Raw genomic sequence first — 15,695 nt, forward strand, 5'->3', positions numbered from 1 at the left:
CAGTAACATGTGTCAGAATTTTCTTCCTCTTTAAGGCTGGTTAACAGTCCATTGCAGGTATATACCACATTTTGCTTATCCATTAATGGGTCAGTAGACACGCGGGTTGCTTCTACATTTGAGCACCCGTGAGTAATGCAGCCATGAACACAAACAGGGAGTATCTCTTCAAGACCCTGCTTCCAGCTTTTGTGGGTATGCACCCTGAAGTGGCATGGTTGCATCGTAAGATAATTCTGTGTTTCATGTTTTGAGGAACTGTCATGCTTTGTGTTGTTTAGGAGTCAGCTGCAGGCGCGAGACCCCTCTGTCTTTAAATATGTCACTGTATGTTTCCTAAAACACGACCTCAGCACGGTGATCAAAATCAGAATCCTTGAACGCTGACACAATTCTATGATGTACAGCTCTGATTCAGATTTTGCCCCGCATCGTATTAAAATTCTTCATGGCGAAAGAGAATTCTGGATTGTGCATAGGGTTCAGTCGTTCCATTTCTCTAATCCCTTGTGATCTGGAAAGTTCCTCAGTCTTCCTTTGAGTCTCACGGATGATGTTGTTGGCTAAGAACGTCCCTCGGGTGGTGTTTCCTCAAGACTAGACCGGAGGCTGTGTACTTGGGGCAAGAATCCCACAGAAGTGATGTTGTGTCCTTCTGCAGGGATGGTATCAGGAGGCACTGGATGCGCTGTTGACTTGTTAAAGGTGAGAAAGGATGGGTTTCTTCTCTGCAAAGTTACTTTCTGATGGGTTTCTTCTCTGCAAAGTTACTTTCTGATGGGTTTCTTCTCTGCAAAGTTACTTTCTTGCCCTTTGTAAAGAAAAAGTATCCCATAGAGAGTTACATCGAGATCATATTAGGATCTCCTGGTGAGTCTCATTCAATTAGTTTTTATTTTCCTATGATGGTTGCCAAATGATGGTTTTCTAATTCCTTCTTTCCTTCGATACTTTTTATGGCTTTCTACTGGAAGTGTATTTGTATCTGTGTGAATTCATGGGTACTGACTGTCCTCCACAGATGATAATCTCTTACTGTCTTTATTTTTAAAATTACTTTTTCTTTGACTACGCTCCGTCTTAGTTGCGGCACATGGATCTTCATTGCAGTATGCAGGATTTTTAGTTGTGGCAAACAGGATCTAGTGCCCTGACCAGGGATGGAACCTGGGCCTCCTGCATTTGGAGCACAGCATCTTAACCACTGGACCACCAGGGAAATCCCTCTCTTAATTTGTTTAAAAAGATTTTATTTTATATTGGAGTAGAATTGGCTGACCATGTGTTAGTTTCAGGTGTACAGCAAACTGATTCAGTTGTACACACACACACACACACACACACACACTCTTTTCCAGATTCTTTTCTTACTGTCTTAATTTTGATGTTCAGATTGTCCCACATCTGGCCCGTGGCAGCCTGTTCAGGCTGGCTCCTGTGTCTGTGGTCCATGTCCCTGTCATTCTCGTGTTGTGTCACGTCGCTTCAGTTGTGTCCAACTCTTTGCGACCCCATGGACTGTAGCCTGCCAGGTTCCTGTGTCCATGGGATTTTCTGGGCAAGTATACTGGAGTGGGTTGCCATTTCATTCTCCAGGGGATCTTCGCCATCCAGGGACTGAACCCAAGTCTCTTGTATCTCCTACATTCTCAGGTGGGTTCTTTACCACTAGTGCCACCTGGGAAGCCCATTATTCTTGAGCACTTTCTTCTTTTTTTGATTCCATGCTCACTTTTTGAAAATACACTTTTTAGAAAAATAATAATCTATTTTTGGCTGCACTGGGTCCTCATTGCTGCATGCAGGTTTCTCACTGTGATGGCTTCTCTCGTTGCAGAGCACGGGTTCAGTAGTTGTCACATACAGGCTTATTTGCTCTGTGGCATGTGGCATCTTCCTGGGCCAGGGATTGAACCTGTGTCGCCTGCTCCAGGAGCGTGGCGTCTTTAGTCACTGGACCACCAGTGGAGTCCCTGGAAATACATATTTAATTTCCCAGTAATTTTAGATCTACTGATTTCTGCCTGAGTGTTGGATGTCAGATGCTTTGTGTGCTTTTTAAAGTTGAGATATAATTTTATTGCGATATAATCATGTGCCATAGATTTCACCCTCTTAAAGTGTATAATTTAGCGATTTATTAATTATAGTCACAGAGTTGTACAACCATCACCTCAATTTAATCCAGGACATTTTCATCACTTCAAAAATGCTTCATACCCACTGACTGTCATTCCCATTCCTCCTTTTCCTCGGGTCGCCACTCATTTACCTTCTGTCTCTATGGATTTGCCTTTTCTGGACATTTCATAAAAATGGAATCATATAAGACGTGGCCTTTTATGTCCCTTTCATCCTCTCAGCACAACATTTTTGAGATCCATTCCTGCTGTAGCATGAATCGGTGCCTCACTCCTTTTCGTGGCTGAGTAATATTTCACTGTGTGGATGAGATCGTGTTTCATTTATTTGTTCACCTGTTGACGGCCATGTGGCTTATTTCCACCCTTTGGTTATAAGAGTAATGCTGGATGGACATTCACACACAAGTTTTTGTGTGGATGAAGGTCTTCATTTATCTTTGGTGTGTACGTTTGTATTAGAAGGGGAGTTACTGGGTCATATAGTAACTCCAGGACCACCTTTATACTCTCCCTGCCCCATCCCTGAAATGAGCCACTTCTCCAAGAAAGCCTTCATTCTTAGTGGATAATAGTATTTAAAACTGAGAGCTAGAACTCGCTTCTGTAGCACATATAGTAAAATTGGAACAATACAGAGAAGATTAGCATGGCCTCCACCCAAGGATAACAGGCGAATTCGTTAAGCATTCCATATTTTGGCAGTGACGTATATCCACTACCGTGTGTAAAGTAGATAGCTAGTGGGAAGTTACTGTATAACATAGGGAGCTCAGTCCAGAGCTCTGGATGACCTAGAGGGAGGAGATGGGGGTGGGGTGGGAGGGAGGCTAAAGAGGGAGGGAGCATATGTATATTTATGCCTGATTCACATTGATGTTTGGCAGAAACCAACACAACAGTGTAAAGCAATAATGAAATCCTCCAATTAAAAATTTTAAAAAAAATCATAAAGCTGGAATCGGGGAGCTGGGTGTGCTCATTGCTACTCGGATGTCATTGTTTCTGAGCTCTGTCAGTGGGCAGAGCCAGAAAGTGGAGGTGTGTACATTCATACCCACTCACCCACCCCTGCACCTCCTTCTTTAAAAAAAAAACAAACACTTTTTATTTTATATTGGAGTACAGTTGATTAGGGCTTCCCTGGTGGCTCAGTGGTAGAGAATCTGCCTGGCGATGCAGAAGACGTGGGTTCGATCCCTGGGTTGGCAAGATCCCCTGGCGAAGGAAATGGCAACCCACTCCAGTATTCTTGCTGGGGAAATCCCATAGACAGAGGAGCCTGGCAGGCTAGAGTCCATGGGGTCGCAGAACAATGAGTTAATTGTTAATCACCTGCAAAGTGATTCAGTTATACATACACATATATCTGTTTTTTTTTTTTTCAAATTCTTTCCCTATTTAGATTGTTATATAATATGGAGTAAAGCTCCCTATGCTATACAGTGGGTCCTTGTTGGTTATCCGTTTTAACAATAGCGGTATTTTGAGAGCATCCAAACTCACACCCATTTCTGTATCAAAACCCTGAAATTTGCACGGATACCTCCAAATTGGATCCAACATCACAGACATATAACGCCTTCCTCCGACAGTGTGGCCCTCCCCTGCCATGATCCCCGGTGTGTTCACTTCTTTGATCGATCCCAGAATAAATAGAAAGAAACTTCAGAATGGCTAACCCACACTTCCCCCAAGGAAAACCTACTCACTAGAATTTAGTATTTGCTGACGGTTCTTTTTGTCTTTAACCTGAGGGCAGAGTCCGAACACTGTGTTCAAAAAAATTACTTCCGCTAGTCTTTTTTTTTTTTAAACAAGCTCTGGCCAGTTTTATTAAGGAAAAATTGTACATGATTTGCTTGTCACCAGTCTGTTCTGGCATGCTTCTAGTAATATCAGAATCACCTGGCTCAACGATAGCCAGCGTGCGTACTCTGCAGGATTTTCCACATGCTGTGCCCAGTTCAGTATTATTGCCAGTGTGGTGATGGACACCAGTGTTGTTGGCCAACATGGCGAATACTCTCTCTCAGATTTCCTCAAGGCTGGGCAGCTGTTGGCGAGGATGGCCAGTTTCGCTTTGCCTTGTCTGATCATTTTCAGAGTCTGTTTGTACCCCAGTACGTACTTTCCACTTTTCCTAACCAGCTGGAGCTTAGAGCTGATCGACTCCAGTGACTTTTTCGTCTTCTTTGCGGCCACCAGCTTCCTGCCTTAGATGCGGGACGCCTCCAACCAAGAGCAGCCGCCAAGATGGCCAGGGAGCGAGAGAGGCTTCAGTTAGTTTTTATTTATATATTTTTAGTAGAAATATAGTTGATTTACAATGTTGTGTTTCTGGTGTATAGCAAAATGATATGTATATATATACACACAATATTATATACATGTATATATTCTTTTTCAAATTATTTTCCATTATAGTTTATTACAAGATATTGAATATAGTTCCCTGTGCTATACAATAGGACTTTGTTGTTTATCTACTTGAGTTAGTTTTCTTTTTTTTTTTTAACTCGAGTTAATTTTTAAAGGAATAACTTAAAAATACTTTTGGAGGAAGAGAGCAGTGCTTGAAATTATTTTTGAAATATTTCTTTTATGAAAAGTATACGCACACTGTATATAGGTCAATCGTGAAATTATGGTGGCCATGTCTTTAATAATACACAACTGGTCGACTGAGCACAAAGCACGTCTTTAATATATAATGTATCTTATATTAAAGTTGCCCTGTAACTCATGGGTATTGTCACCTAGTATTTGTATGTGCATGTGTGTGTGTGTGCACGTGCTCCGTCACTCAGTCGTGTCCGACTCTTTGTGACCCATGGACTGTAGCCCGCCAGGCTCCTCTGTCCTTGGAATTTCCCAGGCAAGAATACTGGAAGGGGCTGCCATTTCCTTCTCCAGGGGATCTTCTCCAACCCAGGGATCGAACCCATAACTCTTGTGTCTCCTGCATTGGCAGGTGAGTCTTTACCACTGTGCCACCTGGGCACCTAGGGATACAGCTAAATGTATTTAAGGGAAAAAATTAAATGATTGCGCTTGAGGAAAATATTAAGTAGTATTAGCTCCACTGGGAGAAGGAACTGAACGTGGTGGACTGTCCGGCCTGAGGCTTGGGCGAAGGTGCACTGTGCTCTGAACCCATGGCTTTCTGGGAAATTCACATTCCTTGCAAATGAAAAGTTTGTACATCCCCATTTCCCCTACACGTTCAAGATCCTGACAAAGGGACACAGTTCATCATTTAAGGAAACCGAGGGGGACTCCACACCGGGGCCTTCGCATGTCTGGCTGCTTCCTGTGGGAGACTGAAATCGTGAGTGTGTGGCGGGCTTGGAAGTGGATGTTTACTCTGTGGTGGCGGTTTAGTCACTCAGTCGTGTCTGACTCTGTGACCTCATCGCTCCTCTGTCCGTGGGATTTCCCAAGCAAGAATACTGGAGGGGGTTGCCTTGTCCTCCTCCAGGGGTTCTTCCTGACCCAAGGATCAAACCTGGGTCCCCTGCGTTGCAGGTGGATTCTTTACTAACTGAGCTACCAGGGAAGCCCATTTACTGTGTAGATTTTATTTTGTTTTATTGATTTATTTGGCCATACTGCGCGGCATGTGGGATCTTAGTTCCCTCTCACCCCCTGCAGTGGAAGCTCAGAGTCTTAACCACTGGACAGCCAGGGAAGTCCCATCCTGTGTAGATTTTAGATTTTTCCATTGAGCTTGAGAGAAAAAGCAGGAAGGAATTCCAGAAAGTTCTGGAGGATTTATAATTGGAATCTAATAGTTCCCAGCTTTCAACAAATGAAGTACAGTTGGTAAAGAGCCAAATTAGAAATCTCCAATGTGGAGAGTCCGGTGCGCAGGGAACAGCTCAGACCACAGGGAATCATGTGCTAAGATCCCACAGTCAGGGAAGGAGGCCTGACGGAAGCTGTTTGTCTTCCTGATAACAAGTGCCTGAGAGTCCTTGGTGTCAGCACTTCAGCAGATGCCTTTAGTGTCCCTGCTCAGTAAGGTGATTGACACAGACTGTAGCTTCCAGCTTTTTCTTTTTCAAATTGCAATAAAATATACAGAACATAAACGTTGCCCTTTGAACCGTTTGCAGGTGTACAAATCAGTGCACTAAGTACATCCCCACTGTTGTGTAGCCATCCTTACCGTGGGCTTTCCAGGCGGCGCTGCTGGTAAAGAACCTGCCTGCCAATGCAGGATGCTCCAGAGATGCAGGTTTGACCTTCCCTGGTTGGGAAAAGATCCCCTGGAGGAGGAAATGGTACCCCACTCCAGTATCCTTGCCTGGGAAATCCCATCGGCAGAGGAGCCCCATCGGCAGGCTACAGTCCGTGGAGTCACAAGAGTCAGACACGACTGAGCACCACACCATCACCACCGTTCATCTCCCGAACTTTTTCATCTTCACAGCTGAAACCCTGAAACACCAATTCCCCATCTTCCCCTCTGCCCAGTCTCTGACACCCATCATTTTAAATACTTTCTGTCTCTATGAATCTGACTGCTCTGTGCATGCTCGGTCGCTTCAGTCATGCCTGACTCTTTGCAACCCCATGAACTGTACTATCTATGAAATTCTCCAGGCAAGAATGCTGGGGTGGGTTTCCATTTCCTACTCCAGGGGATCTTCCTGATTCAGGGATTGAACCCAGGTCTCCCTCACTGCAGGCAGATTCTTTACCTGGGAAGCCCTAGGTGGCTCAGATGGTAATAGGGACCTCATATAAGTGAAATCATTCAGTTTTTGTCCTTTTGTGTCTGGCTTCTTTCATTCAGCGTAATTTTTTCTTTTTCTTCTTTCTGGCCATGCCCCATGGCATGTGGGATCCTTATTCGCTGACCAGGGATCGAACCTGGGCCCCCTGCATTGGAAGCATGGAATCTTAGCCACTGGACCACCAGAGGAGTCCCTGATTTTTTTTTTTTAAAGGAAACACATTATTGTTGTAAAATATGATTTAACATGTTTTGAGCCCTTTTCAGCACTAGGCCTTTCACATGTGTTGTTTTATTATTTTTCCCCTGTGATATGGGCACCACTGTTCATCCATTTCCAGGTGAGGGAACTAAAGTGCACGGAGTGTGAGTGCCTTGCCTGGAGTCACCCAGCCAGGAAGCAGGGGGAGAACAGACCCAGCCCCCTGGCTCTAGAGGCTCTGCCCCAACTCCCACCTTCCACCATCTGCACAGTGAAGAGCTGCTTTTTTCCCCTTTCTTAAAAAAAAATTGAGATGAACTTACATAATATAAAATTAACCCTTTTAAAGTATACAAATCAGGGGCATTTATTACATTCACCATGCTGTCCAACCACCGCCTCTAATTCCGGGATGCTTTTATCATCCAGAGAGGGAGTCCTGTCTCCATTGGCAGTCATTCCCCACCCCTGGGCCCCAAGCCCTTGCCACCACCGATCTGCTTTCTGTCTCTGTGGGTTTGCCTGCTCTGGACATTTCGTGTAAGTGGAATCACTTAACACGTGACCGTTTGCGTCTGACTTCTTTCACACAGCATGATGTTTTCAAAGCTCGCCCACGTCTTAGTGTCCGTGTTTCCTTCCTTTTCATGGCTCAGTAAAATTCCACTGTGTGGGTGGACTGTGTTTCGTTTATATCCTTTCATCCGTCGATGAACACGCAGGCTGTTCCTGCCTTTCAGCTGTTGTGAACAGTGAGGCTACTTTTATTTTATTCCATTAATGTTTGTTTATTTAGCTCTGCCAAGTCTTAGTTGTGGCCCGTGGGATCTAGATCTAGTTCCTGATCAAGGATCACATTCGGGCCCCGCTGCGTTGGGAGTGCAGGGTCTTAGCCACTGGACCACCAGGGAAGTCCTGAGGCTACTTTTTAAAAAAATTTTATTTATTCTTAATTGTAGGATAATTGCTTTACAGTATTGTGTTGGTTTCTGCCATATATCAGCATGGACCATCCATAGGTATACATCTGTCCCCTCCCTCTTGAACCTGCCTTCAACCTCCCACCCTATCCCACCCCTCTAGATCGTCAGGGAGTGCTGGGCTGAGCTCTCTGAATCATGCAGCAAGTCCCCGCTGGCCATCTATTTTACATATAGTAACGTGCATGTTTCCGTGCTCCTCTCTCAATTCGTCCCACCCTCTCCTTCCTCCACTGTGTCCGCAAGTCTATTCTCTGTGTCTGCGTCTCCATTGCTGCCCTGCAGGTAGGTTCATCAGTATCGTCTTTCTAGATTATGGAATATATACGCATTAATATATGGCATTTGTCTTTCTGTTTCTGACTTACTTCACTCTGTATAATAGGCTCAAGGTTCATCTGCCTCATTAGAACTGACTCAAATGTGTTCCTTTTTAGGGCTGAGTAGTATTCCATTGCGGAGAAGGCAGTGGCACCCCACTCCAGTACTCTTGCCTGGAAAATCCCATGGATGGAGGAGCCTGGTAGGCTGCAGTCCATGAGGTCGCTGAGGGTTGGACACGACTGAGCAACTTCACTTTCACTTTTCACTTTCATGCATTAGAGAAGGAAATGGCCACCCACTGCAGTGTTCTTGCCTGGAGAATCCCAGGGATGGGGAGCCTGGTGGGCTGCCGTCTATGGGGTCACACAGAGTCGGACACGACTGAAGTGACTTAGCAGCAGCAGCAGCAGTTTTCCATTGTGTGTATGTACCACAGCTTCTTTATCCATTCACCTGTTGATGGACATCCAGGCTGCTTCTGTCCTAGCTATTGTAAATAGTGCAGCAGTGAGGACTGGTGTACATGTGTCTTTTTCAAGTACGGTTTCCTCAGGATTTATGACCAGTTGTGAGATTCCTGGGTCATATGGATGAGGTGGCTTTTAGATGTAAGAAAGGATAAAAAGGAAAGAAGCGTCTTAGCCAACAGCAAGTCCAAACCCATTTACAGTTAAGGAAAGCAAGGCACCCTCAGGGGCACCGAGTACTTGCCTAGGCTTGGCTAGTTCTGTATTTGTTGTCAGCCCACGCTTGAGCTGCTCACTTGTTCAGCTGACATTCATCAGCATCGAATGCGTGCACATCCTGGGCTGTGGCTGGGACCCCTGTGGGGTCAAGAGAGCATGTAAAGTGGGCTGGACTTCCAGAAGGTCTTGGGAGGCTGAGACATGAGGGCTGAGAAGTCAACTGACTCCTCAAAGAGAGGGAAAAAGCATTTTAAGCAGAAGGAACAGCCAGAGCAAAGGCCCTGAGGCAGGAGTGAGTCTGGTACATAGGCGACTGCACTGGGGGGATGGAGCAGAAGGGAGAGGAGGGCAGTGTCCAGACCCCCGGGCGTCATGGGCCATGGTGGGGAGTGAAGAGTTGTATTCTGAGCGTGGCAGGAGTCACAGCAGGGAAGAAGCAGGAAGGGCTGTGATATGACTTGGTTTATTTTTTTTAATATTTATTTATTTATTTGGCCAAGCTGGGTCCCAGTTGCAGCACATGAGATCTTCGTGGTGGCATGAGAACTCTCAGCTGTCGTATGTGGGATCTATTTCCCTGACCAGGGATCAAACCTGGATCCCCCGGATCAAACCTGGATCCCCCGCATTGGGAGCACAGAATCTTAGCCACCAGATCACCAGGGAAGTCTCATGATGTGATTTTAGATTCTGCCTTGGGTTGGGAGGATCCCCTGGAGAAGGGAATGGCAACCCACTCCAGTATTCTTGCCTGGAGAATTCCAAAGACAGAGGAGGGGCAATTCAGGAGAGGAGAGGAGATTTGGTCTCCAGTCAACTTGCCAAACAAAACTTGTGCTGTGCTGTGCCTGGTCGCTCAGTCATATCTGACTCTTGGCGACCCCATGGACTGTAGTCCACCAGACTCTTCTGTCCATATGATTCTCCAGGCAAGAACACTAGAGTGGGCTTAGCAGTGCAGTCAAGATGCCTCGTGGAAGCCGAGGCCACACTTCCTGCGTGGCCCCTCCTGCCAGCCTGAGATGAGAGCAGCGCCCAGGCCAGGGCCCACAGCTCAGCCGCCAGCAGCGGCTCCCCCACCTGCCGCTGGCTCCCCCGCTGCTCCCCAGCAGTCAGGTCTGCTGGCCCAGCTGGCAACACTGCTGCCAGTGTGGCTGTGGCTTCTGCCTTGGGCCGCGCTCTGGGTCACACCATCACGGGGGACTTCAGTGGAGGAAGCAGAGCTGAGTCCCCAAGGCCTGAATCACTTAGCAGGAGCCTCAGGGAACCCAGCCGGCACAGCTGCAGCAGAATGGCCCCTGCTTCTATGCGGTGAAACAGTTTTTAGAGTGTGCCCAGAGCCAGGGTGACCTTAAACTTTGCGAGGGTTTCATCAAGGTGCTCAAACAGTGCAGATTGGCCAACGGATTAGCTTAATCAAGAAGTGCCAATTGAAGACGTAAAAATCACCTCTCTTGACCGTGTTGATTTAGCAATAAAGTAAAATTAATAGTGAAGATATGAAGTGTGAGACCACCCGTTAAACTTCTCCTTAATTATTAATAGCTTTTGTGCTTCAGGACTGCAGTGGAAGAGGGCGTTGTCACTATATGGAAGTTCATTGGGATGGTATTGAGTTTGGGTTTGGGCAGAAGAAGCAGTTATGCCCTCTTAAACGTGATTTTCTGCTGTTATTGTTTGTGAACTAATTAGAATGAAGTGATTTTCTTTCTAAAAAAAGAAAACCACTAGAGTAGACTGCCATGCCCTCCTCCAGGGAATCTTCCCAACCCAGGAATCAAACCCTGGTCTCCCTCATTACAGGCAGAGTCTTTATCTGAGCCACCAGGGAAGCCCAAACAAAACTTGGGTGTATCCAATAAGCCTCAAGCAAAGTGGTCTGTAATGTCTTTTTTTGGTTTTTTTTGCCCACACCGAGCAGCATGTGGAATCTTAGTTCCCAAACCAAAGATTGAACCCGATCCCCCTTCAGTGGAAGCACGGGGTTTTAACCCCTGGACCTCCAGGGAAATCCCAAATCTTGTTATTTTTAATGTGTGGCCATTCAGAATAATTGGCCTGGGCATGCAGTGTGCAGAAACAGGGTGAATATTGATAAAATCATGGGAATGGGAACAGGGAGCACAGAGCTAAAACTTCCAGCTCTTCTCAGGGGTTCAATGGTGTAAAAAACAGTATGGTCAGGTAGAGATCGTGTCTGTGTGCCGGGAACACCAGGCCTGTCTCATCTCTGGATCTGCAAACCTTTAAGGAAAGTCCCCCCTGATTCCCATCTCCACAGACCGGGGAGTTGAGAGGACAAGGGAGCATGAAGAACAGAACTATTAGTGACCAAGAAAAATGATTGTGTGAGAAATTACATATTTTACAAAGTTTTTTCTTTAGCGTGTTTTAAAATAGATTTCACATAAAATATAACCCCCTTGCCCCCCAGTCATCTATCCACCAGTGTCTGCAGCTCACCGTGCACCAAGTCTGCATTCTGCCCTTATCTCTCCGGCTGTGGAATTTCTTGGGGGACCCCTCCTGATCTTACATGTCACTGGGCTTGGCAAGAGGGTTGGGGTCCTAGTTCCTGGTGTTGGCATTTGAGACCCCCCTACACCCGCCACTACCCTCTAGATGTTCTGGTCTCCAGATGACCTTGACACACCCTCTTTGGGGAGCAATTTGGAGTTATCTGTCAGTGAGGGGGCGCTTCCCAGGTGATGCTAGTGGTACTGTTAAGAACCTACCTGTCAACGCAGGAGACATAAAAGACGTGGGTTTGATTCCTAGGTTGGGAGGATCTCTGGAGGAGGGCATGGCAACCCACTCCAGTATTCTTGCCTGGAGAATCCCATGGACAGAGGAGCCTGGCGGGCTACAGTCTATGGGGTCTCAAAGAGTCGGACACGACTGAAGTGACTTAGCACACAGCACATCAGTGAGGAGAGACCCGCCTTTCCTGGACACTCTCTAGAGCAACTTCAGTCGATGGGGCACAGAGTTGGAATAGTGTGGGTAGCAAGGTCAAGGTGACTGGAGAAGGAAATCCTGCAGCCGCTGTAGGAGATGCAAGAACTCACCTCTGGGGACTTCCCCTGGTGCTCCCAGAACCATTCACCTCTGACTGGGGCTTGAACCCATGTGCCGCAACTTGAATCAGGCCAGAACTCACGGTCTTCCAACTGAGATCACAACACCGGGTTTCAGGACTTAATGAAGCTCGAGTTCTTGAGGTCTCAGCGCAGAAAGAATTCAGTGAGAGACAAAGTGAGGCAAGAAGTAGATTTATTAGTATAGCATGCTTGGAAGAGATGCAAGCGAGGGAGCTCTACCCTGAGGATTAATTGGCTACAATTTTATAGTCAGAGGAAAGGGGGCAGGGAAGACTGTCTCCCTCTAGTAGATATGAGGCTTACATCACTAGCTCTTCCTTCATTTTGGGCAGGAGAATATCTGACCCCCTGAGGTCAACTCAGAATATTGTGATGCTTGTTCAAATCAGGGGAAGGGTGGTAGGACTCCCCAGGTGGCACTCAGTCAATTCAGTCGCTCAGTCTTGTCGGGTCTCTCTGTCTGTCACCAACTCCCAGGTGGCGCTAGTGGTAAAGAATCCTACCAATGCCGGAGACTCCAGAGACACGCGTTCAGTCCCCGAGTAAGGAAAATTCCCTGGAGGAGGAAATGGCAACCTGCTTTGGTATTCTTGCCTGGAAAATTCCATGGGCAGAGGAGCCTGGCGGGCTACAGTCCCTGGGGTCACAGAGTCAGACGTGACTGAGCATATATACATACATAAAAGGGTGGTGACATTTTTCTTCCACCTAATGGCCTGGGGCATATCTCATGCTCTTATTTTTGACTTTATAGTTAAGCATGTTGTTTCATTCCGTGACATTCCAATAGCTTACATGAGTGATCATTAACTTACAGTAATCTCCCCAAAATTCTTGGGTTTCCCTCTACTCTCTACCCATAGTCCCCTCCTGGAACTTCCACAGTCACCTGTTTAACTATCCTATTCTGTCCCTACCAGTCCAGTGGTTAGGACTCCACAATTTCACTGCCAGGGACCTGGGTTCGATTCCTGGTCGGGGAACTAAGATCCCAGAAGCCATGTGGCATGACAAAAAAAAAAAAAAAAAAAACATAAAAACTCACCTCTAGTGAATCCCACAAGTGTTAGGTATCCAACTCTTTGTGACACTTTGGACCACAGCCCACCAGGCTCCTCTGTCCATGGAATTCTCCAGGCAAGAATATTGGCGTGAGTTGCCATCAACTTCTCCAGGAAATTTTTCTGGGTCTGCTGTGCACTGGGCCTTGTGCCAATCTGGGGGAAGAAGCCCAGTCATGAGCACTGCCACACTGAGAATCTGAAGAAAACCCCTGTTTCCCCAGAAAAGTACCCCTGTGGTGGTCCATTAATAGCCCCTTTTCCCAGATATATGTTTATATGCGTGCGTGTGTACTCAGTCAGTGCCTGACTCTTTGCAACCCCATGGACTGTAGCCCACCAGGCTCCTCTGTCTGTGGGATTCTCCAGGCAAGAATACTGGAGTGGGTTGCCATTTCCTCCTCCAGGGGATCTTCCCGACCCAGGGATCGAAACTGCGTCTCTTGTGCCTTCTGGATTGGCAGGTGGATTCTTTACCACTGAGCTACCTGGAAAGCCCCATTTTTTATTTATGTAAATATATATATAATATGTGTATCCATATGTGTATCTATGCATATAGATTTTTTCCATTATAGGTTGTTACGAGATATTGATTATAGTTTCCCGTGCTATACAGTAGGTCCTTATTGTTTGCCTGTTTAATATATAGTAGTTCGTGTATGTTAATCCCAAACTCCTAGTTTATCTTTTTCCTTGACTCCCCCCCGCCCATCCCCTTTGGTAACCATAAGTTTTTATCTATGTCTGTGAGTCTGTTTCTGTTTTATAAATAAGCTCATTTGTGTCATTTTTTTTTAGCATCCAGATAAGTGATAAGGATAATATCACTTACATCATACGATATTTGTATTTCTCTGTCTGGCTTACCTCACTTAACACGATAATCTCTAGGTCCGTCTACATTGCTGCAGATGACCTTATTTCATTCTTTTTTACGGCTGACTAGTAGTCCATATATATACATACATATAACACACACGTCTTCTTTATCCATTCACCTGTCGATAGACATTTAGATTGCTTCCATGTCTTAGCTATTGTGAACAGTGCTGCTATGAACACTGGGGTCATCAGAGCCCATTTCTTTTATAATCCATGACGTTCTTACACCTCTTCCATCCTGAGATGGTTAGAGACTCTCTAATGAGTTGGGTCCATCTGTAAATATGTTGGGTCCTGTGGTATACCCTGCACCAAGATCATAAATAATTCTTAACAGGTATAACAAAGGAAGATCGTAATAACAAACAGCAAAAATAATAGGAGTAATGGCAGCCAATATTATTTGAGCACTTATAATATGCTAAGCATTGCAGCATTGCTTGAACCTCTTTACTGTGAATTGGTTCCTTCAATTATTACAACTACCTGGTGAAGAAAATATGTCACTATCGCCATTTTACAGACGAGAGAACTGAGTCAAAGAGAGGTTAAGTGACTTCCCCAAGGTCACACGTGTGCTCAGTCACTCAGTCCTGTCTGACTCTTCACGACCCCGTGGACTGTAGCCTGCTAAGCTCCTCTGACCATGGGATTCTCCAGGCAAGAATACTGGAGTGGGTTGCCACACCCTCCTCCAGGGGAATCTTCCCGACCCAGGGATTGAACCTGCGTCTCTTGAGTCTCCTGCATTGGCAGGCAGGTTCTTTACCACTAATACCACCTGGGAAGTCCAAGGTCACACAGGGAGGGTTCAAATCCAGGATCCTAGCTTCAGAGGCCACAGCACCGTGCTGCTGCCCAGGGAGATGCTGAGAGAATGGGTGCAGAAGGGGCTGAGGGAGGAGCTCTGGGATGGATGAGCATGGGTGCCTTCCTGCTCTGCCGTGAGTCAGGAGCTCTGCTTGTTTTCTGAGGACAGGTCAGCTTATCCCCAGAGACTGTGTTATCCCTGCAGCCTGGACCTAAGACCACAGCGTTTCCTCTGCTTTGCTTTCAGGAGCTGGAGAAACTAGGGCTTGGGGACAGCGTGGACCTACATGTGTATGAGATTCCAGTGGAGTATCAGACGGTCCAGAGGCTCATCCCTGCCCTGTGGGAGAAGCACAGTCCGCAGGTGAGTGGGGCAGAGGTGAGTGGGGTAAAGGCAGGTGCTTCCCTAGCAGGATCTGCAGCTGGTGGCCCCAGGCATGGATGGCTTGTGCGGCTTTGTTCCTGCTCTGATCACATGGTTGATGCCACAGTCTTATCCCCCCAAGTGCCACACTTTTCTGGGTTACCCTTGGAGGTGAGAGAGGAAAGCAAGCATCTGAAACTTCACAGAGGCTGATTCTGTCCCACTAGAGTTCTGTATCAGTCACAACGTGTTTCATTATAAGTGACAGTCAAAACACACCTCAACCCAGCTTGAGCATCAATGTTTGTGTGCTTCAGGTACAGCTTGATCCAGGTGCTCACCCAATGTCATCAGCCTCCTCTCTTGACCACTCATCTTTGCTTTGCACTTTGCTTTTGTT

The 15,695-nt window shown here is 46.4% G+C and overlaps 1 protein-coding gene, 1 non-coding gene and 2 pseudogenes across 4 annotated transcripts in view; 3 read left to right on the forward strand and 1 right to left on the reverse strand.

Annotated features, from left to right (window-relative positions):
• The window catches only part of PGPEP1 (pyroglutamyl-peptidase I), a 39,543-nt gene that overhangs the window by 8,275 nt on the left and 15,573 nt on the right, over positions 1 to 15,695 (forward strand). For all 3 annotated transcript variants that reach the window (XM_027548276.1, XM_027548275.1, XM_027548277.1), the window contains one exon: positions 15,179 to 15,295. In XM_027548276.1, coding sequence (XP_027404077.1) covers positions 15,179 to 15,295 — 117 coding nt within the window. The remainder of the gene's footprint in view (positions 1 to 15,178; positions 15,296 to 15,695) is intronic.
• On the forward strand, positions 2,740 to 2,842 carry LOC113896698. The gene has a single exon (XR_003512077.1). It is a non-coding gene; the product is annotated as a U6 spliceosomal RNA (small nuclear RNA).
• LOC113896683 lies at positions 3,889 to 6,551 on the reverse strand (annotated as a pseudogene).
• On the forward strand, positions 9,804 to 10,570 carry LOC113896160 (annotated as a pseudogene).

Source organism: Bos indicus x Bos taurus, chromosome 7, assembly GCF_003369695.1.
Source record: "Bos indicus x Bos taurus breed Angus x Brahman F1 hybrid chromosome 7, Bos_hybrid_MaternalHap_v2.0, whole genome shotgun sequence".
Classification (NCBI taxonomy): Eukaryota; Metazoa; Chordata; class Mammalia; order Artiodactyla; family Bovidae; genus Bos; species Bos indicus x Bos taurus.